Genomic DNA, 26,974 nt, shown 5'->3' with positions numbered 1-26,974 from the left:
AGGGAGTGTATTTAAAAAACTTGTCAGAGAGTCTAGAGTAGTAGAAGTAGCGCCATACTGTGTTGGTCTCGAGTAGAGATTAATAACTGCTAAACTTGGGAGGTTACCGTGGGACAGGAGGATACACATAATGTCTGGCGAGTGTGTATCTACTCGCCTTATCTTACATCCTAAATGAGAGCCCACCCAAATGCATAATCCGCCCGAGGGTCTACCCTTAGGCCCCTTAATAGCTGGTTCATAGTATGCTACATACTCTATTCTAAACTGGGGGTCCACCGCCCACGTTTCCTGGAATAAACAGATCTCGTGGTCATCGATGAAGGCCCCCGAATCGGGATCATCCATTTTACCCACAAGGCCTGCGATATTCCATGATAAAATTCTGAGGCCTCCTGATACCAGCAGAATTGGGTTGCCACTGAAAATTCAGCACATTTTTGCGTTGTTTTATAGCTTTTTTCTCTGTCAGGAATCCAAGGGGTAAATCTTACCAAATGAAGGGCACTACTGTCCTTTTTGTATGTCAGATATGTGTTTCATGTTGTCTTTTGTTCTGACTTTGGTTTGACTGACAGATAAATAGTTTATTATGGGGCATAGTTTTTGAGCTACAAGGGGTATGCAGTTCCTAGAGGGGACAGGGGAAAGACAGGTCTTTCTCCGTGATACCATCAGACACCCCGAAGGATGTCATGCTTCATCATTGGGCTTTGCTCCTTATCGGGCCGGCGCTGCAATTCCCGACGGGCTCACCGTAAGCGGGGCTCTTTGCCAGAGATCTTTTTTTGAAGAAGCCGTGGGATGCGTGCGGGTAAGAGGGCAAGGATAGTGTAGTACACTAGAAGTGGATGTTAAAATAAGTCTGGAGCAGTCCTATTCAAAAGCAATTTTAATAGTGCAGGTAGTTCCAGCTTAATTAGAAGGTGTATGGATGCCCTTGTCGCTCCTAACGAGTCATATGGCACTTCATCAGGTCCTAAGTGAATGAGTGGTGCACTACTAGAGGTCTGGCTCCTGAAGTATAGGGTGGTAACCAGACACAATACAGTGAAGCCCTAGTAGACCTATACTGGGCAGTAGAAGACCCCCAGTCTAGTGGTCTACGGCCAGACAAGGAAATACAGAGCACGTAGTTGCTCTGATCTGCTGGGTGGATGGCAACTAGCTGTAATCCTACCCTGGCTCTGGGCCCCGTAGTTTCTGAGACCTGACGAAAGCCCTGGACCAGATAGCCACCTTGACATAGGGCTGAAACAGAAAGACGATTTTAAATAGGGTGTAAGGCCTTTATCTACCTAGACACCCCCATCATTATTTTAGTCATACCAGGAGCACTGCAAATAAAGGGGATACCTTGGTGTTTTGAGGTATTTTTGGTCCAAGACCCCCCTGGCAGGAGAATTAACCAACGTGCTCCGTGGTACATGGTTGAGCCCATCTTGGTATTTAAGGACCAGGATGAGACACGATAATGAAGCATGACAGCAATAGGGTGTGTGAGGGTCTATCTAACACCACAGTGTTATGTCCAAACATTATGGATGCAGCGTCACTCCATGTATATCATTCATCCTCCACAAAAGAGTAACGAGGAGAAATAACGATATTTCTCCTCGTTATGTCTCCTGATCTTTTTGGTACCTTCCCAGGTCCACCACCTCTGGTAAATCTGGGAATGCGTCAAAAACCATGGGACTGGCCTGGGGACACCCATGCAACACCTTCCCAGGGCGGAGTATGGCAACTCAGTGATTTGCGCTGTGTTGCTTCACTCCAGATTTATAGAGCAACAGAGTGCCACGCAAAGCTTCATAAATCGCATTTGAGGTTTAAGTCACACATGTGCCAGGTTGTGTGGTGCAAATTCGATGCAACCTGGCTCATAAATAAGCCCATTAATCTCCATGTATCTAAAAAACTATGGGCCTCATTTATGAGGCCGTGCATCACTTTTACACCGCTGGTGCGTCACTTTTTGTGACGCACCAGATGTGTAAAAATATGCGCCTTGTTGCACCATATTTACAAAGTGATGCATCTAGGTAGATGCGTCACTTTGTAAACCCCTGCGCCACATTATACCTAACCGGGTATAATGTATGCAAGGGGGGGGCGTTTTGACGCAAGAAAGGGTCGTAGAAGTGACGCCGTGAAATCTATGAGATTTCACTGCGCCACTTCTAGGACACAAATGAGTCAAATTCTTACGCCTGCTTCACAGCAGGCGTAAGACTGACGCAGGCCCTTTCACATGCGGCTTGCCCCATGTGAAAGGATACATTGCTGGAGTTGCGTCACTTTTTTGACACACTCCAGCAATGCGTCACTTTTGCGCCATACAGATGCGCCAGAAATACTGACGTATCTGTAACTCCTAGCGCAATGATGCATCATACTGTAAATATGAAGCATCATTGGTGTAGCAAGGAGGGCGCAGTGAAAAGTGACGCATCGCTTTTTTCACACAGCGATGCGTCACTTTTCATAAATGAGGCCCTATAAATCTGGCCTTGTGTAAGGTAAATAGCGCTCATGTAAAGTGCTCCAGTGCTCATTACTGACTGCGCGCTTCATATAACTGCAAAAACATAGACACCAGGCTGCTCCCCTATCTCCCTGAACTGGGGGTTCAGTACAAGGACTAGTGCCTACACAGCATTTCCAACCTACTTACCTTCATGGCAGCGGGTCTGCATCCACAAAAATGCATGAATGAATGAATGATTTTTTAAAATTTATATTCCACAGTTACTTAAAACCATTTGCAATATGTCTTACATACAATTAAAAAGAAAGTTGGAATAACAATTCTTTAAAAACATTTGTAAAAAATGGGTTTACGTACAGCATTACCCCCAGGTCCCTCCGTCCTCGACACCTTCTTAATTACATGTGGAGATAACCATCTCCTGACCGAAAAAAAGAACAGAGGTATGCTGGGACCCTAATACTGCCCCTCCCACCGGGAGTACATAAGCAGTACTTACCCAGCATCCCGTCTGTTCTTTTTTTCTGTCTTCGACAGAATGAACTGTTGGTGTGCTGTTGCTGTTGCTGCCCCTGCTCCTGCTGGGCTGGGGTGGGGTGCTTGCTCTTCTCTGATCCCCCTGCCCAGCTGCCTGGCTTCGCGGGCTGGGGTGCTGTTCCTGATGTGTCTGCCTTCCGGCCTGCCTGGCTTGCTGGAGGGCTTGGCTTCTTCCTGACCGGTGTTCCGTGGATCCTTGCAGGCCCTTTGCGGCTGGTGCGCCGCCTCCCGGTTGCTTTCGGGTCGTGGTGCACATCTCCCCGTGCTTGGTCGGGTGGGAGACGCGCTGCGCTGGATGTGATGGTTGCTGAAGGGTCCGGTGCCGGCTGTTGAGTGGGGGCCTTGTTCCTGCTTCGGCCCCCGCTCTGGGTGAGTCCCGCTTTGCGGTGTCTTTTGCTATCTCTTTGTGGTTGTCGAGATTGCAGGGATGTCCGGTGCTCCTCGGCTGTGGCGGCTGCTTGTATTGTGTTCGCTGCCGGCGGGGGGGGGTGCGCTACTCATTAGCGCTCCTTTGGTGGCCCTGGGTGTCCTTTGGGCCTGCCCCCGTGCTGTGTTTATTTCTTGGTGGGTAACGGGTGGGGCGTATGGGCCTCAGCTGCCGTTTTTTGTCCTGAGGATCTTGTTCTTCCAGGCGATTTCCTTGACCCTTCCCGCCCTCGTCTCCTACGTTTAGGCTGAGGATATAGCCTGCCCGCTAGAGCGGTCGTACTCAAAGGGGGAACCTGGTTCGAGTCTCGGCTACGACGCTCTACTTCCTGTGATTCTGGGCAAATCACTTAATCTCCCAGTGCCTGACAAAAATGAATGTGTGCATCCTGCCGACACTGCTGCTTATGTATAGCGTGCTGTTAACTTGGGGTCTAGTTCGCGCTCAATGAAACCTTCTTGTCTTCTATGTGGTTTTCATACATGTGCGCAACCTTGTGCGATGCACATATGTGACGCGCTCTGATGCCCGTTTTGGTTCGGGTTTGCGCTTTGTCGCGCTGCTTGAGTCAGTGCTCTGCCACTCTGCGCTGGTATCGACGTCGCTGTAGTCTTGTGCTACTGTGTCTCTCGTGCTCTCTGGTGCCTTTGCATCAATGCTAAGGCGGCGTGGTGTAATGGTATCGCTGCCGTCTTTGATACAGGCGAGGGGATCGGATCCAGGCATTTTAATACACACAATTGGCCCTGTGTGCTGCTTCTGATTTAGCAATGGGCGTTGTGCTGTCGCGTCTCTGGGGCGCTTTTTTGTGCTCCTTCTGGTCTCTGTGCTGCACCTCACTCAGCTTTCCTGGGGGTGCTGCTGGGTGGGTGTTGCACGCGTTTTGCTTCTTTGCACCGTGGTGTTTGGGGATGTGGTGCTGCTGCATTTTCTTCTGCTCTGTGTTTTTGGAGCCTTTTTTTCGCCCGTGCATTTGTCCTTTGGGGCGCTGGGTGTGGGTTGTCCCTTTGTTCCCGTTCCCTGCCCTCTGTTCGGCTGCGGTTCAGTGTTGGTTCCGTTCTTCCTGGTTGCTGGGCCCCTCGCTGTCATTTGCTGCAGCGCTTTGCCCCTCCTTTTGAGTTGGTGTGGTTATGGCCTTCTGGCTTGGGCACTCGCTCTCTGGCCGGGGGAGCTGAGTGCGGGTCTTGGCTGCGGCTCTCGGCTTCCTCTAGTTCTGGCCATGTCGCTTCTTCCCCCGTGTCTCCTACTGTTGGTTTCCTGTCGCTGGCCGACTGGGGGTCGCTCATCGTGTTGGTTCTCTTGGTTTGCATGATGTCTGCGACGTTAGTGGTTTTGGGTGTTTCCCTTTCATCCTGCCGGTTCCTTTTTCCTGTCCTCGTGCTTTCTCCCGTGCTTTGGCTCTGGGGGTTCTGTGCGTTTGCGGAACTTTTTTGTTCGCTCGGATTGGATGTCTTGGGAGCTGTTCCTCCACCTTGGCCTGCCATGTCCTTCGTGTCTGCTTTCCCCCTGCCGGTTCTCCGGTGGCCTGTGCTTTCTGTGCTCAGCAGGGGCCCGGGCGTCTTGTTCCTTTCCTGTTTGTGGATTCTGTTTTGGTCTCCTTTGTGGTGGGGGCCCCCGCTCTGGCTGTTTCTCGCCCCCCCTGCTGCTGTCCTGATGTCCGGTGTTCGGGGTTGATCTATTGGGCTACTGCTGTCGGTCCTGGGGTGTTGCCTGGCGTGCCTTCTGGACTGTGTCTTGTCCCGGGGCCGGTGCCTCCTGGGGGTGCCGGGGTTTGTTCAGGCTGGGTTTCGTACCCTGTTGCTGCCCCGGGTGTCCTCGCTGCTGGCCTCCTGAGTGGTGGGTTCCTGGTCCTCGGCCTTGCCTCCGGCCCTCCCCGGTTCTTGTTGTTCTCCGGTGGGGGTTGTTCCGGGGGTCTGCTCCCTCTGGTTCTCTTCTTCGGGGGTGCCCCTGCTCTAGGTGGCTCTGTGGGTTCTCGCTCTTCTGTTTGTTGGCTGCCTCCGCCTGGCTTGGGTTCCGGTCGCCCCTGTGGTGGCTGTTTTCCTTGCTGTTTTCCCTCGGTGGCCTTGCCTCCGCTGCGGTCTGGCTGTTGCCTCTGTTCCGCTTGGGTCCCCTGGTTTTTCCTTCCTGACTTCCGTTTGGTTGGTGGGTGTTTGGGGCTCCTGGCCCTGTTCCTCTCGTCCCTTGGGCTGCGCCTGGTTCCTCTCTTGGTTGGTTGCCGCTGTGGTGCCGGGGGCTCTTTGGGGTGCTTGTCCCCTCTGCCTGCGCTTGGGTGGCTTGTGCTGCCTCGGGTGCGGCTCCCTCGCTGCCTGCTCCTTTTCTCATCTGGTTGCCTGCCTGGGTCTTCCTGATGCTGGGTCCTTGCCATTTGCTCCTGGTTCTGGTGTGGTCCTTGGGTTTTTTGGGTGCGCTTGGCCTGGCAGTTTCTGCTCTGGCTCCCCCTGTGCTTGCCTTTGGCTTACTTCTCGGTTTGTTGGGGACCTGCTCTTTTTGTCCGTGGCTCTTCCTCCCCCCGGGGGGTCTTTCCTGTGGGGTTTTGCCTTCTGGACCCTGGTTTTCGGACGGCTGCTGTTTGGGCCTGGCTGTCTTTTGGTGGTGCCACGCCCTCTCCGGGTCTCCTGTTCTCCCGGTTGGTGGCCTGGGGCCGTGCTGCCTTTCTGCGATGGCTGGGTGTCTGCTGGGGCTTCGGCTCTTGAGTGTTGGTCTCCCTTTGGGCTCTGTGTCCTTGCCTGGGCTCTCTTTGTGTCCTGGCGGGGCGCTCTGCTGTTGTGTCCGTGCCCTGGTGGGTCCTTCGGGGCTTGCTTCCTGCTGGCAGGTCTTGGCGGTCTTCTTCCGCCTATGTTGGGGCTTTTGTGGGGTCCTTTGACTCCGGTGGTCTGCGGGCTTCCTGCTTGTTCTGGTTGTCCTCGGGCTGTGCCTCCTGTGCTTCCTGGCTGTTTTGCCCTCTCTGGGGGTGTTCTGCTGTGTGTTTCCTGGTTTTGGTGTCCTGGTTGGCTTCTGCCTTCCTGGTTTCTCCTGCCTTGGTTCCTGTTGTGGGGCTGTTGGGTGCCCTCCGCCCCCCTCTCTCTGTGTGAGGTGTGGTTCCGTGGTGCTCTTGCCTCGGTGGGGTTCTCCCTTCTGGCTGCGGGTTGTCTGGGGTTTTCTGCTTGTTGGCCCTCTGCTTCCTCTGGCTTCCGCTTTGGCGGTTTGCTCTGTTCTTTTCCACCCTTCTGTGTGGTTCTGGCGGTGGTGTGCTGGGGGTGCCCGGTCCCTCCCTGCCATTTTTGCTGTGCCTTGGGCTCTGCGTGGCCCTCCTGCGTGGTCGGGTTGCTTGGCTCTGGTCCTGGCTTCCCGGTTCTACTGGCGTTTGTTGGCCTCTTTTTTGCGGGTTGCCTGGCTCCTCTCCGGCATTGCTGGGTTGGGGTCTTGTGGTGGTGGTCTGGGGGCTGTGCTCCCTGGGCTTGCTTTTCCCTGCTGCTCCTGCCCTTGCTGCTGGTCTGGCTTGGGTGTGGGGTTTCTGGGCGGTCATGTGTCTTCTGGGCACCTTCTTTGTACTGCTCTCTGTGCCTCTTTGGGAGGCTGCTGGGGTTTCCCGGTTGCTCTGTGCTCCCCTCCTGCCTTGTGTTCCCTCCCTTTGGGGTTGGGGTTTTCTGGGCTTGTGGTCGGCTACTCTGTTCCCGACCTGGTTCTGTTTTCTTTGTTGCTGGTTTCCGGTCTTGTTGGCCTCCCCTTGTTTGGTGGGCTTTCGGCTGGGTTGTGAGGTTCTTCCCCGTCCGCTCCTTTTGGGCTCCTGGGTGCTTGTTGCTTCCTGGGCCTCCTCGGACAGGGTTTCCTCCTCGGGTCTCTTGGGCTCGTGTTCTTTTCTTTTGGGAGTTTGGCCGGGTTTCTGGTCTGCGCTTCTCCTTCCTTTTTGGGCTGGGTGCTTGTGCCTGCGCTCTGTTGGCCTTGGTTTCTTTGGCTTTCTTCCGGGTTGTCTCGTCTTCCTGGTGGGTCTGCCTGGCCCTGTGTGCCTTCCTGCTGGTTCTGGCCTTGGCGGTCTTCTCCGGTGGGTTCTTTTGGCTGGTCTTGGTGTCCTGGTCCGGGTCTCAGTTGCTGGTTTCTCGGGTTGGCGGCCTCCTTTTCGTGCCGCCCTGGATTTTTTTTCTTTCGCTCCGGTCCTTGTCCCTGTTGTCCTGTTCTGGGTTGCGGGCCGGGTGTTTCCTGCGGTCTTCCTTTCCTCCTTCTTGTTGCTCCCTTGGGTGGCTGCTTTTGTTGTGGTTTCCTGGGTGTGCTTGTGCGTGCGAAAGGCCGGGTTTTCTGCTTTGGTATTCTCCAAATGTAATTAAGAAGGTGTTGAGGATGGAGGGACCTGGGGGTAATGTCCTATTACTTACCGGTAATCTTCATTACTCCGGGTCCCGTAGTCCTCGACACCTTCTTACGCCCCTCCCTCCCTCCCGGGCGGCCGGCCTTCCTGTCTGGGCTTGGTTGTACAGACGGGATGCTGGGTAAGTACTGCTTATGTACTCCCGGTGGGGGGGGGCAGTATTAGGGTCCCAGCATACCTCTGTTCTTTTTTTCTGTCAGGAGATGGTTATCTCCACATGTAATTAAGAAGGTGTCGAGGACTACGGGACCCGGAGTAATGAAGATTACCGGTAAGTAATAGGACATTAACAAAACTGAATAAAAAGATATGTTATATACATATAATAAAACGGCCAGGGATTGCCAGTTCAACCTTATTGCAAATTTGATACAGGTACTAAGGTTAGTAGCTGAAACTGTGTCATCACGAGCTGATTGCTGGAGACTGATTATTTAACAAACCAGGTTGCCTTTTGAATTGCATAGCCTCGCCTCTTCCAGAAGCCTAAGACGCAGCTCGGCCATGTATCCCCCAAATCTGGCCAAGTCTGACGGTAGGGTGCAGGAAAAGAGAACCGAGGCTACTTCTTTCGTCGTGCAAACATGCATCTCACACAATTTTAAATTGTTATTGTTAAATTCACAAAGTTTTTGGATGGGATGACAAAATTATTCATTGAAAAAGCTAAAAAAATATGCATATCTAAAATGTGCCTGATTCACAAATCCCTTCTCATATAACATAAAAAAGTTCAGCGATTATATGTGGCAAAAGCAGGAGTAATATGCGCAAATGTAGCAGCATAGTTTACATTATCATAGCATGCAAGTAAGTGTCAAGAGGTGGGAGTTACCACGGGCGTGACCTTCAATAACCAAAGTACCCTAAGAGTGGCAAAGGCCATAGAATGCAAATATGTTTAATGACCAAAAGTATTCACATTTTGAGAATTTCACAAACATTTACTAATAAATGTGCCACAATTAACAGAGCATTAAACTAACAGATAAATTGACTTAGCGTAAATACATCAAAAAGATTGGTCAGAAGTACAAAACGTGTATGGAAATAAGTGACAAGTAAAGGTAAAATTTCAAAAGAAAAGAAAATAATAGCCAACTCTTACGTGGGTGTGTGGAATTTCGTGTCTATATTCACACATAATGTACACATTATAGTATGCACGCATTCATATACAGAAATGTGTGAATCATATATTATTTTATACATACATGCACAACTTATATGGTCTTGAAACATATGGCTAATACTTATATTAATGGATGTAAATAATAAAAAGTCGTACTTAAAGCATGTGTGCATACATACATACTGCATAAAGTACAATAGGCTTCCCTGTGGTTTGTGAATCTGCCCCTTGGAGGCTTCATCCCATTAGAACCCACCAAGACCCAGTAGTCAGACCCTGCATCAAGGATACATGCCGGACATAATGGGTGTCCATTTTGAATATAGTAGCTTACTCAGACATTCGTGAGTTCAGTTCACCCACAGAATTGCAATCAAACCAGCCCACGTCCATTCTCATGATCTTCCTAAAGTATGCCTTCCGGATCTTCTGGACTTGTCGTGCAGCAGCAGTTACCCAGAAGCAGATCTGTGCAAATCGGACGGAAACATGGTCATGATAGGTTGCAAACAGACAGGTACTGTGCATGAAAAATGTAACGTATTCACAGCTAACAATTTGCTCCTGCTTACCGGGTTAGGATCCGCCCTAGGAAAATACAATTTGCACACGTTTTCTGAGCCCTGCTCCAACTTTTGCACTGCACTATGGGGAATAACCTGAAACAATCTTTTTAACTGTTCCGCACAGTATTAACATACCACATTGTTTTGCCGAACCAATTTCTTCTACAGATGACCAGGAGGAAATTGTGCAAGGAAAAACTTGGAATTAAGACACATTTGGCATAAACATCTTTAGTGCCTGAGTTTACTATACTTTACCCCTCTACATCACATATCCACCACATTGACTCCTCTACATTGTGGGGCATTACATTGTCTTGGATGGGTGGAGAAGCCCTAGCCCTCTTATTGTGATTTATTTTTTTAAGTTTACCCTTACCCTATTTCTAATTAAACAACCCTTAACTTTTTTGTTTTTGCTTTCGTTTGACGATATATTGCCCCAAGTTGTTGTGGAAGTGGTGTTATGGCCAGGCAGTGAATTGAAAGTGAAAAATGAGGGGTATACATCCGATATTACAATTCGGCCTTCATTATAAGTGGCCTGGAAAGCGGTCCTATTATACCCACCCTTGGTGCTACCAGTACTAAGGTATTGGTAACTCTAGAGGTGGCGAAAATCTGAGCCATTAAAGGTTGTACCCTGTATGTCCCTTTAGAAATAAAGTATTACCAGGGAATGAGTTATTCCAGATCCGAGGCCCTGGTAATTCTTTATTTTCAGTGGTACAAAAGGGGGTGATGATGGACGGAGCATCTGAACCAATCAAACACTCACACCCAGTCAAAAGATCTGGGTTTGATCCATCACCGTTCTTTAGCCCACTCTGCCACCCCAGTTCCCCCAGGCTGAAGACGGCTGGAATGCCAGAAACCGGTCCTCGGAAGCTTGTTTCCGGTCCAGGGAAGGCATGGCTTGGCAGTTCGGGCTGGACTGTTCCCATGAGGCACAGGGTCAGACTGATTTGCATATAGCCATGTCTGAACTGGGGTGGCAGGGTGGGCTAAAGAACGGTGATGGATCAAACCCAGATCTTTTGACTGGGTGTGAGTGTTTGATTGATTCTGATGCTCCGTCCATCCCCACCCTCTTTTGTAATTCTTTATTTTCACCCAGATTTTGACATGGAGATTTCGTCTGTTTACAACTGCCCAAATCTCCTTATGAACAAGGGCAGATCTGGGGATACAAGTGGCTCTCTCAGACCCAGTGTGGCCGGTAACTACCATTACGGATCCTATCGGATTCAGGAGGGACTGGTGATTGCAGGTCTGTTAAAGAGAAAAATAGACTAAGTAGACTTCTGTGTTTATGTTCAAATGACGCACTCGCTACTATCAGATTTTGGTGGCAGATTGGCAGGTGGGGGGATAGTGAGTGCCTCAGCCGTCCTGTAGACAGATAAATATAAAAAAGACAGAGCAGATATACTTATCTGTTTAAAGAGGAGTCACTTACTAATCCCATATTTACTTCACCACCACCATACCTCTCAAATGTATGCAAGCTAAAAGATTAGCCAGTTTGTATTATTCATATCTGAATAAGGCTTGAATGAGGTTGTCTAAGATTATAGATCTGAAACACCAGTATAGTGCTTGAGATTGTCCAATCAAAGTAATCATCACATCCACAGAACCAACAACTATTTGAGAAACTTATTTTAGAGTTAAATGTTCTAACCTTTCATTATTATCCATCATTCTTGAATTTCTGAACTACAAATTGACTTTTACACCCAACCTAGATTAGCCATGCAAACCTTATTTAAAGCAATCTGCATTAGAATATATCTCTCTGCAAGATGGGAGGGTTCCAACTCCCTTCTATGGAAAATAAAACTTGTGGGTTCTGAATCCTTCTGTCCTTTACTCGGACAAAAACTCCCCTCTGAGCACAGAATAATGAACGTGTTGTGCATACTCATTATGAATCTGCCATTTGGCGCTGCTCTTTTTAAGCCCACTCTGGGCCTACACCACTGTCATGGAAAGATAGTTTCAGGGAACAAGTTTGGAACCACCCAGCCACTGCATAAAGGTGATGGGTCTGGCTTGTTACTACAAAATGCATTTGCAGCAACACAAGGTTGCTGAGCCACACTCCTGGGCAGCTCTGTGGATGAAAGGTGAAGAGTTTGAAGGTAGAGTGGTGTTCCTCCTATCGCCTCGGAGTGGATGAGCCCCCTTTAAGTCATGAGTACTCATTGTGGCTGCAGACCCATGATATGGCCCAAACAAGCACCAATTACAGATCAGATCCAAAGAAGACTTCTTTGGGGTCTAGCTAGCTGTTGCGTACTACTTCCCTAATACTTCATTTGGGTGGTCTGATAAAATGTGATTGTCACGTCTGCCAGCATAAAAGGTGATATCTTATCATATGCTGACTTAAGCAACTTGGAGACCCACTGTGAGTCGGACGTCATCCTATTACACCACCTAATAAGATTACCTACACATTTCCTTCCATCTTTTTGCTACCTCCTAAATGCAGATGTGAAATGTGCAAGAAAATTGGTCTGGAATCGTAAATCAATACCCAGGATGTTTTCCCAGATATTAGACCCAGAAACGCATATTGGCCTGTAATTGGGGTGGAGATACTGGCTGAAAAGGCTCCAGCCTCGATATCTCCACTCCCTAATACCAGTGGAATTGTCATGGGAACCTAGTTCCAACTTTTCGCTACTAAGTAACTGTCATTAACTACCAGTTTGAGCATGTATTGAATGGTGATAAAATGCTGACCTGAAAATATCCCAGAAAAAGCACAGAGCAGCCAATTCCTGCATAATAGATGGCAAAGTTGGTCATTTCCGCTTCGATATTCAACAACCTATGAAAGGAAATGAGAGGATATTATATTGTTGCACAGACAGATGGTGCAGAGAACGCATTTAATTTATATAACAATAACTACACACAAATTGAGGTCAACATATAGTTAAAAAGAACAGCGAGGGAGTTATTGTACAAGATATTGAAACAAACAAATACCGAAGGTTACAAAAATTACAACTTAGTGCTGAAACGTTGGCCGTTTTCCAGTTACAACCATTAGTTGCAAATACTTGACTCATGCCTTCCATATAGCACAGGCTTGATTTTGTCTGATTAAAAAATATTCAAATTCTTCTCAAACACTGCTGTTAAAATAGCTAACGAGACGCTATTAAGAGTGTAATATGACTATTTCCTGTCCTGTGTAAAAAATACTGAGTTACGCTAGAGGTAATACTGCTCACACAGTTAGGGTACCAAAGTCGTTAAATGGGTCAGAGCATGGAAATGTTTGTGGAGAAATTGGTCACAAAGTGCATCAACCTAATAACCTGTCTACAATTTTCTCAGCTGGCAGAGAACATACAGTACTTATGCCCTTCCATAGGCTAAATGTACCCCATGTTTAATAAATGCATGCATGCTTACTTTTAGAGATAGGCCACCATCTTGGACGCAGCTAGGGAGCATTAGCAACTTACATTTGAGGGCATACCTGCTCTATTTTCCAGAGGTGGGCAACATAGAAGGAGGAGCATTGATAGTGTCCCACTTGGAGACCCTCGCAAAAGACAGACTACAGTAAAGGTGAATCCACTCTGGGTTGACAAGCGAAAGATCCCTGGGTTTTTTAATGTACCCAAATCAGCCTGAGCACTGACATTTTCTCGACTCTCTGAAAGTCTGGGGTAACTATCCGTTGGGTGGCTTCAAAGTGGCTCAACTCCTTGCAGTTCCAACCTGTTATTCATGATGCTAAATCACCTGATGTGGAACCCACAAGAATGTCAAAGAGTTACTTACTTTCTTTTTTTCTTGTTTTGTATTCTACATACCTTCATGTGATGAAGTCAGGGTGGGGGATTGTTGTAGATGAAGAAGTCTGCTTCCTCCAAATAGTGCTGTTTCAAAGTTGAGCTTGCCATATTCAGGTGACATGCACAGCGCGCTTTGGTGGGGCAAAAGGGGGGTTGGGTCAGTCACTGAAGCTCAATTGTATGACAATCTAGGATAAAGGTGTTTGGCAAGCTCTAAAAGTTCTAAGGGCCTGATTACGAGTTTGGTGGCCTGGGAGCAGGCCGCCACGCTAGCACCCCACTCCAGGACTGCCAAACATGTCTGCTGACCGCCCGCCACGTTTCAAGTCATCTCGAGGTCTGGCAGGAGGTCCTTTGGCGTTCACAAGGCGGTGCCTATTAAAAAGGCACCACAATGGGAACGCTAAAGCCTGTTCCAGCACAGCATGGACTGTAAAGTCCATGCCATGCTGGAACAGGAGATGAATGCACGCAGGGAGCACAGCATGTGTCCCTCTGCAAGCACCCCTTGGCCCTGAGGCAACAAGGGGCGCCAATTTGTAGTGGCCCCCTTTGTTTCATCACCATCACAGTTTTCATGGTGGCCTCACTGCCACGAAAACTGAGGCGGTGAGGAAACTCCAAATATGGTTGACGGTGCCGTAGCAGCACTGCTAAGCATATTGAAGCCTCTGACCGCCGTGCCACCGCAAAACGCAGCGGTCGTACAGCCAGTGCGCAGTTCCTACCACTCCACTGTGAGGCCGCCGTACTTGGAATCAGGCCTTTAGTTCTTCTAGTCATGTCATTACTCGAGGACCTACATTGGTCCACTGAATTCCATTGCCTCCTATTGTGGGTTGCAACATATACTGTTTTATGCATGGCACTAAACAAGAGTACATTAAGAGTGGAATTTGAATGGATTGGGGCACAAAATGAAAAGAGGCATAATGGTCCAGATTCTGCACAGACACAGCACAAGAAATGCACCTAATTGGAAATTGATGCTACTCTGTATGTAGCCAGCATTATCAGCTGCTGGTGCATGCTGGGTTTACTTGTGGTCCCAAGTGTATAGCAATACTGCTTTAAAAATCTGCTGAGATGGGATAAACCGGATGCTTGGACGTTTAATCGGGGCTTACTTAGGGATAGCCTGTATATAGAGTCCTTGGCTATCTGGATTTCAAGATTTTTTAGAAGAAAATGTGGGGAGCACCGGTATACAAAATGTCTGGGACACACTTAAGGCTGGGATCAGGGGCGAGACTACCCGCTTTGGATGGGAAAGCCAGAAAAAAGAAAAAATTAAACTATTGGGTTTATATGGAGATTTTGAGTAGGCAGAGCTGAGCTTAACACAGGCTCTCTCCCGGGGCGAGGATAGTGATTTGGCTCACACACAAATTATTCTGGTTAAATCAGCTATTATAGAGATCTCACAAGCTAAGGCGGCAAGTAAATATGTAGCTTGGAGGTCCAAGATGTTTGAAAACACTGAAAGAGCCGGACATTTACTCGCATCTAGAACTAGAGAGAGAGAGTCCACTGAACGTATTAAAAATATCCAAGATCCAGATGTAGGTTTAGTTTCGGAAGAAGCTGGTATGGCATTAGCTTTCCAAAAATGTTATCAAAAACTTTACAAAGAGGATATTCTGGAAAATGCGGCAATACAGTCCGAAATTTAAGAATATCTCAGGGATATTGAGGTAGATCCACTATCTTCTGAAGAACGGGATTCGTTAGATGCCGATATAAGTATGGATAAAATTTTGCTTGCTATAGAATCTCTCCCTGCTGGGAAGGCTGTAGGCCCTGATTTCTTGCCGGGGGAATTCTATAAATGTTTTCGATCTCAGCTTACACAGGTTATGACGGAAATGTTTAGTAAGATTCAGAACGGGCATAGACCTCCTGAATCGTGGAAAAGAGCTAGAATGTTCACACTTTTGAAGAAGGGCAAGGAGCCTTCTGATACAGGGTCCTACCGCCCAATCACTCTAATAAATAGTGATATAAAATGTATGCAAAAATATTGGCGAATTGCCGGGGTTATCAAAAAATTAGTCTCTCCTCAACAACACGGGTTTGTTCCCGGGCGGGAAACGATTGATCATATACAGCGCACAATTGCGCTGCTTGATTTTACTAAGGTTACAGGAGTCCCTATGGCTCTAATTCTGCTGGATGCGGAGAAAGCCTTTGATAGGGTCTCCTGACCTTTTTTATGGGCTATCCTGAAGCGTTATGGGTTAGGGGAAAATGTATTCATGCTATCCAGAGTATGTACAAACAACCTACAGCCCAAATCTCTGCTCTGGGAATCCAGACAGGTACAATCAATATTCTAAGAGGTACAAGGCAGGGCTGTCCCTGTTCCCCCTTATTATTTGCAATTTATATAGATCCCTTAATTAAAAAACTTTGTTTTGATAGTCTGATTCGTCCAATTCAGGCTAAGGGGGGGGGGGGGTAACCAAAGTTCTTGGGTATGCGGATGATCTGGCTGTGCTGACAGATTCCCCTCAGGTGGCCCTACAAGAAATTCAGAATATAACCACGCAGTTCAGCCGGATTTCAGGGTATCATCTGAATGAGGCCAAAACCCAAATTATACATAATGATAAAAATATTTTACCAGACTCGCGGGTGGTACATCATATCAAATATCTGGGGATAGAAATCCGTGCCAACCCGGATTAGATAATTTCTATCAATCTACCCCCTCTAATAGATAAAATTAATGCTGACGCCCGTCGGATTAATAATCTCCAATTAACATTAATGGGCCGATGTAAAGTGGTCAAAATGATATTTTTGCCCAAAATTCTGTATTATTTGAGAGCTATTCCTGTACTGTTTGACCGTAGCTGGTTTAGAAAAATGGACCGGATCATCTCTTGGGTCCTTTGGGCAGGGAAACGCCCAAGGCGTGCAATGAAATATACGACATTACCCAGGGAGAGGGGGGGATGGTCCGTGCCCAATTTTGAGATGTATTATTGGGCAATAACGCTGAGACATATTGTCGCATTATTAGACGTCCAGATGAAGAATGTTTGGATACCTCAATTTATCATCTAATTTATGGAGAGGAAGCTCGGGGGCTTCTATTTAGACATATTGATTTTGCTTATTTTAAACGGGTTAGGTTTAAGGTTTTGTTGGGTGCCTCTAAGTATGGTCTATGGTGCGTAAATTGTGTAATATTGGTAGGATTCATATATATTCTCCCTTTACAGGAAATACTTTGCTACCAGGAATATTTCATGATGGATATTTCAGAGACTGGGTATCACAGGGGGTCAATGTAATTAGAGACATTATGGCAGAATCCGGGCTATTGACTTTTCAACAATTAAAACAGAAGTTTGGAATTAGTAATAGACAATTTTTTTAATTTTTACAGATACGAGATTTTTTCTCTAGGAAAACTTCTAGGTGGAACCACATTCTGCTACTAGACGCAATTAAGGGGGGACAATCAACTATTTCTAAAATGTATATATTACTTAATGAGGGGGCGGAGTGATGATTTAAATAAACATTTTAGTCGATGGCAGACTTGTTTAGAGGCTGGACAGGAGACATGTGAAAAATCTTTAGGCTATAGTCAAACGGCTACTATCTCTGCAAATCTCCAGGTCCAGTGCTTTAAGACATGGTGTAATTTATATATAACTCCACACCGTATACAACAATGGGGAGGTACGACAGGGTAAATTGCCCCCGGTGTGATGAATATGCGGTGGACAGTATCCACATGTTCGCAACTTGCCCTAGTATGATACCTCTTCTTAAAAATATAGAACACTATTTGGAACAAATTTTTAAATGCCACATTTCGTTGACATCTCAGGCTGTAATGCTGGGTGTAGGGGATTCGAATATGACTGAAGCACAGTGTAAATATTGTTTATTGCCATGGCTACCTTGCGGCTATCAATTGCTACCGTTTGGCTGGATCCTATTCCCCCAATTGTGCATGAATGGTTGGGTAAATTTATTAATGTTAGTAGATGGGAACTGTCGGTTTTCAAGAGAAGAGGACCTAGGGCTCGGAGGGAGGGAGAACGAATTTGAGAACCTCTTAATAATTGGATGACTCTCAATAATTGAGGTTTATGATAGCTGGATGAAAATGCCAGCTTTCCTGATTTTTCGGATTCTTTCCCTTTCTGCTTTAATGTAATTAAATATGATTTAGCTTTCTTTTTCTTTCTTTTCCCTTCCTTCCTATCTTCCTGCGGCGCTACCAGGGAGAGGTTGGGGGGGGTGGGCTAGGGCGAAAAATTGAAAAATGGTGTCTGACATGAATTTTTTCTGTTTTTTGATCTGTGTTTTGCCGAATGAATTTGCAATCATGTCATATATCCAATAAACATTTTAATATTTATTTATTTTTTTTAAATCTGCTGCCGTTATGTTGGCTAAAAATTACATGGACCAGTGAGGATATTATACATCTGTCTGTGGAATATAGGGCAGTGAAACTACAGGATGGTCTCAATATTTCACTCCCGAGACAACAATCTGGCATTTTGAAAATACTAGAGGCCCTACTACTCCAACGCCCAAAAGTAATCTTCAATTTTGGTGGGAATTTTAATTTCCTGACATACTTAGTGTGGACAGATCTTGACTTAAACTTCACTTGTCAGTGACCAGCCAAAGTTGGGAAGATTTCAAGCTCCAGTGGGGCTGGTGAATATGTGGAGGAGAGAACATAAAGAGAACACCATTCTTGTCCTACTTGATTTTGTTTTAGATTTGAAGAATACATTGTTGCTGTTACTTTAGCCTCACTATGATAGGCCCAATACCATTGTTAGCTTATAGGTATTTCCCCATTGTGGTTGAAGTGGAAAAGGTAACATGTTGAGTTGGAAGGCCTCCTTCACTACCACATTTAACAAAATGGCAAAGAAAAGTTCAGAGTCAAACAAGACAACCTACTTTAACCTGTGTTCACTCTGAGAGAAGTAAAGCTGACTAACGAGACCACATGAAGGGTGGGGTATTGTCAGCTCACTGCTGGGAAAGAAAATTTCCATTTTTGTATCAATCAAGCAAAGGAAGTGTTCCTTCTTACTGTACCAGGCACTAGTTGATATTGGTCTTGTCACTCACTACTTGAGACCTCAAGGAAAAGAAATATGAGGGTGCCATCCACCTATATCTAACTGGACAGTGGTCCCTTCCCCACCATTTATTCCTTTGTCGTTGAGGCTCTCCTGAATTTTTACCTTTTCGATGGAGTTTCAGGCACCACTAATCTCAAAGGATTCTCCAATCAGCAAATTTAATAAACCAAGAGATGCATACACAGATTGAGGACCTGCTATAGTGCTGATGGCACCAGGAGTGACAATCTTTTTGCCCCCCCCATGACCTCCTTCTGCATGGATTCCCTCACTACCACACTCTGACAGTAGCCATCATCTATCCATAGTAGAACTCTCATGTGCATTTCATTTATTTTACTCCGCTACGTATGTCAGTGTTGGGTGTCAGAGCAAACTCAGGATTTAAAATGTACCACAGTGGTTGGGGTTGACTTTACTGATGAGAATGTCTTTCTACCCAAACAAAACCTTTTTCTTGACATTATGAATAGATATTAAAAGACTAGGGAATAAGACCTAGTTCTAACCTATACTATGAGGTTTGCATGCAACTCTGGGCTGCCAAGGCTTGGAATACCCTCCCCCACCCCAAACCCTGCACCTCCGGACCGCACCGTCACTCCAAAAATTCAGAAGAGAAGTAAAGACCTGTGTGTTCTAATGATCAAACCTCCATGTAGCAACAAACAGCTCTATTGACTCGAGACCCCCAGGGGTGATTTGCTGTCCTCTGAAAATGACTGATTGACCTGGTTGAGCTCTTTGTTGAAAGTTCATAAATCATTGTGCTATATTAGGATTGTAACTTGTGAACTGTAGGTAACACAATGATCTCTGCGACAAAAGCAGTATCCCACTGAGCTAACCATATAAAATGCAGCTCTGTGATCCCCATGAACCACATACTTTGCACCAGTCATATTAATCCTCCAATCTCTCTTCAGCAAGAACATTACTCACCAGCTATCTTGACATTCTTATTGTTACCTGGACACACAAGGAATGCAGCAGTAGGTGCTTTTAAACACAGCGCCCCTGAGGTCAGTGACAGGTGCGGCTGCACCAGTCGCACTGCCCTAAAGCCGGCCCTTCACAGTGTGCCAAGAAATCATCTAAATACAAAACGCAGGTCAGCTCAAGAACCATTCCTCTATATATGTAGGGGATCTGAGCCAAGACTCTGCCTGAGGAGCATGCACCCTCAGAGGGTCAAGGTTTGGTTTTTTGGCTTGATCTCCTTAATGGGACCTTTCCACATACCCCTTTCCCAAACCTCATTAACCTTCATCCACCGTCCCCCAAATCAGCCTCCATCCATTGTACTGACCCATCACAGCCCCTCAGTACCCAGGGGGGAAGACAGCATGTTCCTGGATTTGTAGCCACACTAAGTAGTCCTCTGATCATGCCTTACTGGGCAGATATTCAGAAACCAGCTATCTTGCACACTTACTGGATCCAGAGGCTCAAAGTTGACCCTCTCTGCATTTTTTGTGCCTTGTGTGGGGATTTGGACTTATTGAAAATAACCCCACAGATGTTCCTTTATTTTCAAACCAAAAGGAAGCCCAAAAATGAATGTTTAACCAATGTGTTACTCCTAAGAGATTGTTAGGCATTTTCCTAGGTGAACAAAGTCTCTTAATTGTAAATGAAGTCCAGTTTTTAAGAATCCGCTAGTATTTCCGGTTCATGGGTCTCTCTTTAGCACTGCGTTAGTAAAAGGAGAGGTGAGTACACTTCCTTTATAGGTAAATATTGACCCCCGAGCTCTGATGGAGTAATATAAGATGTTACTCTGCTTGAAAGGAGCGGGATATTGAATATAATGTACCAGAAACACTTTGAACAAAAATGTTTAAAAAGTTTCCCGAATTTGCTCTAATCAAGGTAACTCACCTGATAGCGAACAGCATAGGAAACTGTCATTCCATGCAAGGAAAAAGTTAATCATGAAAAATGAATTACTTCAGTTTACTGCAGAGACACATATATGCCGCCACCTGAACGTCAAACCATGTGACTTTTTTCCCTTGCCATTAAAGGTAAAATATAGATCCCCAAAGGACTCTAAGTGGACAGGACCAAGGCGTTGAGCACACGCAAGAACAGATTAATCATCAAACATTAGCTGATTGAAATAAAATCAAACTGCACCCCAAATTGACTCAAACGGCAGGTCCAACCAACATGCCAGCATTTCACGGATGAGAAAGCCAATTTCTCTGCCGGGAACAGAAACTACCCGAGCCCCAACAAACAGGCAAATGCAGGTTTTCATCGAAAGGAAGAAACATAAATCAAGCCGGTCTAGTAGCAGAAGCAAACCATCCCAAGGAGGAGAACATACGCTGTACTCCTACAGTTAGAACAAAATACACGTTATTTCAAGATGAGTCACACAGACCACAGCTAATATAGTCACTCTCTTTTCACAACTGCTGGGGACACCGTGCACCCGAATCACCCTTGAATAAATAGCCCACATGACAGACTGAACAGACACTCTGAAAGCACCATTTGGCGTCCTTCTGCTTCGTGCATTTTTTCACGTAATTAACATGGAAAATTGAAAAGCCACTCTCCTTAAACTCACTAAATAGAAAACATTTAAGTATTCCAAGCTAAATTAATTTAGCTGCTGCAATGACTTAATTTAGGCAAATAAAGTGGCAGTAACCCTTGCAGCTGACTAACCAGGCACTGCTCAGAAGAGGGAGTTCAATCCCCACATAAATGTGGGCTAGTATCATATGTATCTCCCTGATCTTCATAAAGATGCTTAAAAAGTGGGTGTCCATTGATTTTTTTATAAATATTTCTGGCTCCACGTCTTCTGCAAGTGCAAATGGAAAGAATATTCTTTGAAAAGCTGTTACATTTCCAACCCTTTCCAGAAATTACAGATTTTGTCAGACACACCAAAACCAACAAGCAGTGTTTAACCAAAAGTGCATTTTTTTCCATAATCAACTTTAAAGCAAAGGGACAATTTCAAGAATAACGTGGCCACAAAATGTTTAAAAAACAATTCAGAGCCTTATTTACAAGGAATGAATGCAAGCTATTTGGCTGCACCTCGCTGTGTTAATTTCGAAGCGAAGGGATACGTCATATCTACAACGATATGACAGTTCCCTTTGCTCTCCCCTGCACAATTAGCTGCAATGTGCAGACGCAGGTACCCTTGCAATATGGAGCAAGAGTGTCTGCGTCACAGGGATGATTACTTGTCCTTGTAAATATGGGGCAGCAGGTTACGCCGCAGGGTCGTCACAGAAAGTGATGCACCAACGGCGCAAATGGCTTGTAAATAAGCTCCTCAGAAGGCACATCCACAAAAGAGTTGTGCATGAGTGCTTGCATCCTTCCCCCAATGAAGGTGTGACCTAGATCTTCAGTGAGGTCCTCGTTTAGCCATCGGTAGAATGTCCAGGAGGCTGATGCAGTACGAGCGGCAGCCATCCATCTGTATTTATGGGGTCATTTGAACTTCGATGAGCCGGGCACTAAACTGCAAACTACTGAAACTGCAATAATGGGCTGCAATGTCATGGCGACTTGCTCAAAATTGATGAGTTTTTTCCCACAAACAAACCCCCAGCCCACTGGGGACATTCTGCATTTCAGAGACCACAATGCTTTTCTTGACATATTCTGGACAGTAAACATCAGCATCAGAATGTCCTCCTAATTAGATTAGACCCTCCGGTGCTAAAAAAAAGTCATAATTCCTGTGACGGATGGCTACCAGTTTCTGATGACAGAACCAGCTGAAGTTCCACCATCAGTAACACAGTGACACCCCAGTCTCTACATTGGGGGATAGAGGGCTTCTGTGTGGTGGAGTGGGACATCTACCCTTATATGACAGATATCATTCATCAATACACTCTAAATATATCCATTAACTGACTTGTTCGCTGTCTTTTTAGGTCTTGGTTACAGACACATTTGAGCTATCTAATGTCAAATGCTCTATTCCTGACCAAATCAAAAATTAGTGCTCTTTGGGCCAGCCCATTGTTTCCAATTCACAGACTTTTCTGTCACTCTCACTTAGTTGCTTCTTATTTGATCAAAATGAACAATTAATGGGGGTGTGGCCTGGTGCTTGAAGATAGCAAATGCGCTCTGTGGGTGCTCCTGGCAGCTGGCCTGTAATCTGTCCATCATCCTGCCTGCCACACCGACTAAGACGACGGATCCCCCTTCCAGATGCCATGGGCTGGATGGTACTGTCTGGAGGTGGTCCCACCGGTGTGGAGCACCGGAAGGGAGAAGGAGAAACAGGCAGTCGGGTTCCGTGCCCTGGGCCAACCTGGTGTGTGGCTCCATCATGGTGGGAGCAGCCCCATTTGGCCGGCTCACAGCACCTCAAGGTCATTTCCTCCCCTTGGACCTGGAACTGTGGTGAGTGGGGTCGCTGGTGTCTTGTTGCCCCGGGAGTGGACGGGGCACGCCGCGGAGGGATCCGTGTGAGCCAAGGCTCCTCGCTCAGCCCAACCCTCTTCAACGTATACATGAGTCCCCTCGCAGCCATCGCACGACAGCACAACCTCAACATCATCTCCTACGCCGACGACACCCAGCTGATCCTCTCCCTCACCAACGACCCCGCCACCGCCAGAGCCAACCTACACGAAGGGATGAAGGAGGTAGCCGAATGGATGAAGAACAGTCGCCTGAAACTGAACTCGGACAAGACGGAAGTCCTCATCCTGGGATCCTCACCCTCCGCCTGGGACGACTCCTGGTGGCCCCCCGCCCTGGGCAGCGCACCCAAACCAACAGACCACGCACGCAACCTGGGCTTCATCCTGGACTCATCCCTCTCCATGACCAGACAAGTCAACGCCATCTCCTCGTCGTGCTTCAACATCCTACGCATGCTACGCAAGATCTTCCGGTGGATCCCCACCGAGACCAGGAAGACGGTCACCCAGGCCCTCGTCACCAGCCGACTGGACTACGGCAACGCCCTCTACGCCGGAACCACCACCAAACTCCAGAAGAGACTCCAGCGGATCCAGAACGCCTCAGCAAGGCTCATCCTGGACATCCCCCGTCGCAACCACATCTCCGGACACCTGCGAGACCTGCACTGGCTCCCGGTCAACAAGAGAATCACCTTCCGTCTCCTCACCCTCGCACACAAAGCCCTGCACAACCAAGGACCAGGATACCTCAACAGCCGCCTCAACTTCTACGCTCCCAAACGCCAGCTTCGATCGACCGGCCACGCCCTCGCCGCCGTCCCCCGCATCCGAAGAGTCACCACAGGGGGAAGGTCCTTCTCCTACCTCGCCGCCAAGACCTGGAACTCCCTCCCGACCCACCTCGGCCTGACCCAGGACCACCTCGCCTTCAGGAAGCAGCTCAAGACCTGGCTGTTCGAGCAGTAGCGGACCCCCCCTCCCCAAGCGCCTTGAGACCCTCCGGGTGAGTAGCGCGCTATACAAATGCTTTGATTGATTGATTGATTGAGCCAGGCCGGGCACTGCAGCCTGGCCAGACCCTGGCAGCAGAAGGAGGGAGACACACATCGTGGCAGAGAGGTGGATCCCTGGAGTCCTGTGGAGTTTTGTGGTCCGGGCCCACAGTGAGTTGGCCAGGCCCGCTGTACAAATTAGCCGCGGTACCCAATATAGATACAGTCGACGGTTTGGCCCGCTGTGCCAGTGACCGTGTTAGGGTCTGCCTGACTAGATACGCATTGGTGTTGCCGGCGACTGTGGGCCCTCCGTCCTTCCTCCAGCCCGCCAAGTACCACGTATCAGGTATTAGACTAACGCAATTTAATGTGGTGGTCCGCATCACCATATTAAAATGCATTAATCACGCATTTTTAGTGGCTTGACCACCTGTGCACTGGGAGGAAGTACTTAAGCACTGGAGTGACCGCAATCCTCGGAGCGGTACTTTTAATTTCAATTTCCTGCCCCAGCGACTGTTGCTGCCACCCGGCGCCTGAGTTAAATTATAGGACAAAGACTTGTCCGACCTCGACAGTGCTGCTGCCCAACTGCATAAAAGCAACAACACAGGTAGGCTACAAGTGCACTAAAATGTCCCTACTCTGCTGCCTTACAAAATTGTCTCAATTACAGCAGTCAGTGTAATCTGCAGGCCATGCTGGTAGTCAGTGTTGTTTATAAGGAGTGACTTTTAAAGGCTGGTTTGGACTTCAATCAATCAATAAGGCGAGCTCTGCCCGCCAGGACATGCTCTAAGTCAGAGTTCTGTGGAGCGCCCATTCCAGGGGGGGGTGCACTACACTCCATTCTGACCTTTGTTCCCTGCGTCCGTCTTGGAGGACTCCGGTATGGCTGGAGGGGGGAGGGAGGGGAGATCGATGGGGCACTAGGTGCCCGTTCTTTAGTCTTGTTAACTTTCCCAGGAGGGGGTTAATTCATAGATCTGACAAACTTCAGCTGCAGTGGGAGGCAAGGAGTCTCCTCTGCTAAAACCGAAAGCAAGCAAACCAACAGACAGCTTTCGGTTTTTAGCAGAGGAGACTCCTTGGCTCCCACTGCAGCTGAAACATTTCAGCTCTATGAATTAACCCCCTCCTGGGAGAGTTAGCTCTTCCCAGAAAGGAGACAAAGTTTCCAGAGAAGATTTAAGGCATGGGCAAAGTGGACCGTTTTAAACACAATGTTGTAAATAGCGTTTTTCTATCATTCATTTTTAATGTGTAAGAGTCTATTACAGACATTTTGCAGACAAAATGTTTTTATGCGTCATGCAACATCCATTAACAAAGTTTATTTGAGCTCAATACAGGACCTCACATATGAGAAATGGGAGGGTGTGACAGAGATTATTTGCAGTAATATTAGTGAACTGCTGTTGTGTTACATACTGAAAACACACATCACTATCCCTGAATATTAGATGTACACACACTTAGTATTTGGCCAAAGATGGCATGAAAGAGCTGAGACTGAATCATAAAATCAAAGCTGGTCCGAACACGGGCCCCCAAAATACATTTGGCCCAGGGCCCCCAAAATCCCTAAAACGTCCCTCAAAGTTTATTTTAAAATTACACAGGCAGGCGCGCAAAATGCCAGCCAGCCATGTGTTTAAACAGCCTGCAAATTGCTGAATATGGTTATAAAAAAGAAGTATGTATTCCGTTGTAATGTGACTTTTCTGTCTTAAAACTGGAAGTTTGTTGAGGGATCAGCACATTATTTATTTCCTCCACCCTGATCCCTGGTTACTGCCATAATAGCAATAGTTTAGCACATTTGAAACCCTAAGCTGCCGTCAATAACATGCTGAGTTACTTCAAGTGTCTGGTAATGCACCCTGCATTCAGACCACTCACTCCTCATTCGCGACCTTCACTTTCACCCTCACACTGATCCCGATGCACTCACACCATTCACCCACTTACCCTCCACTCACAGTGATCACTTTGCACTCACAGCGATCACAATGCACTCACACTGATCACCATGCACTCACACCATTCACCCGCTCACCTTGCAATCCCACTGATCACCATGCACTCACACCATTTACCAACGCACCCTCCACTCACAGTGATCACTCTGCACTCACAATGCACTTGCGCTGCTCACCCTGTACCTCACCCTGCAGTCACACGAGCACACTACTCATTGTGCACTCATGTGACACTTCACTCACCTGTCCCCTTCACTGCTCAATCTGCAATCTCACTCCAATAAGCCCACCACTAACCATACATCAATTCGTCCCACTCTGCACTAACATGCGACCGTCTCAATGTATGTGTGCCCGTTTCAAGGAGATTTGTGGTAATGCTAAGTAATTCGGTCAGATTTGAGTAGAGATATTATTTTTGAAAGATTTGATGACATTGGAATTGGATTTGGATTTGTAGAGCATGGCTACCCGGGGGTGTCCCAGCGCTGCAGAATTAGCCTGTGAGCAACTGAAAATTAAGGGAAGAGCCAGGTTTTCACAGAGCTTGCAGAATTTTAATAGGTTAGTTTCCCTCTGGATGTTAAGAGGGAGGGAGTTCCAGAGCCTGGGGGCGTTGTAGGAAAAGAGGCGTCCTCCGGATCGCGCCTTCTTAATTTTGGGGGTGTGGGTTAAGTGGAGAGAGTCGGAATGGAGCTTTCTGTTGGGTTTGCAGGTTTTAACCAGCGCCCGAAGGATAGGGGGACCCTTGTCCTGAAGGATTTTGTGTGTGATACAAAGGGATTTGAAGTTAACTCTGTCCTGAATTGGGAGCCAAAGGAGCGTGTTTAAGGCAGGTTTGGCTGAGCATCAATTTTTTATGCCTGTCAGAAGTCTGGCTGCTGAGTTCTGGATAAGTTGAAGTTTGGAAATTACATTTTTGGGGGCGCCAAGTTAGAGGGCGTTCCCATAATCAAGCCTGGAGAGAATAAGTCCCTGAATAAGGAGTTTTCTAGAGAGGGTAGGTAGTAAGGGGAGGATTTTGTGTATAGTTCGTAGCAGGCCGAAGCAGACTCCCACAGTTTTTCTAGCTTGAGTTTGAAAGGTGAGATCCTTGTCAAGCCAGATGCCCAGGCTTTTTATTTCTTATTT

At 47.2% G+C, this 26,974-nt stretch overlaps 1 protein-coding gene across 1 annotated transcript in view; it reads right to left on the bottom strand.

Annotated features, from left to right (window-relative positions):
- Nucleotides 1-26,974, bottom strand: part of ABCB11 (ATP binding cassette subfamily B member 11) — a 574,638-nt gene that overhangs the window by 211,645 nt on the left and 336,019 nt on the right. The window contains exons 7-8 of the mRNA XM_078681619.1: nt 12,247-12,334; nt 9,264-9,397 (exon numbers count right to left, since the gene is read on the bottom strand). Coding sequence (XP_078537745.1) covers nt 9,264-9,397; nt 12,247-12,334 — 222 coding nt within the window. The remainder of the gene's footprint in view (nt 1-9,263; nt 9,398-12,246; nt 12,335-26,974) is intronic.

This window comes from Lissotriton helveticus, chromosome 3_1, assembly GCF_964261635.1.
Source record: "Lissotriton helveticus chromosome 3_1, aLisHel1.1, whole genome shotgun sequence".
NCBI lineage: Eukaryota > Metazoa > Chordata > Amphibia > Caudata > Salamandridae > Lissotriton > Lissotriton helveticus.
Note: the sequence above shows the minus strand (reverse complement) of the source record. Positions and strands in the feature narration are given on the sequence as shown.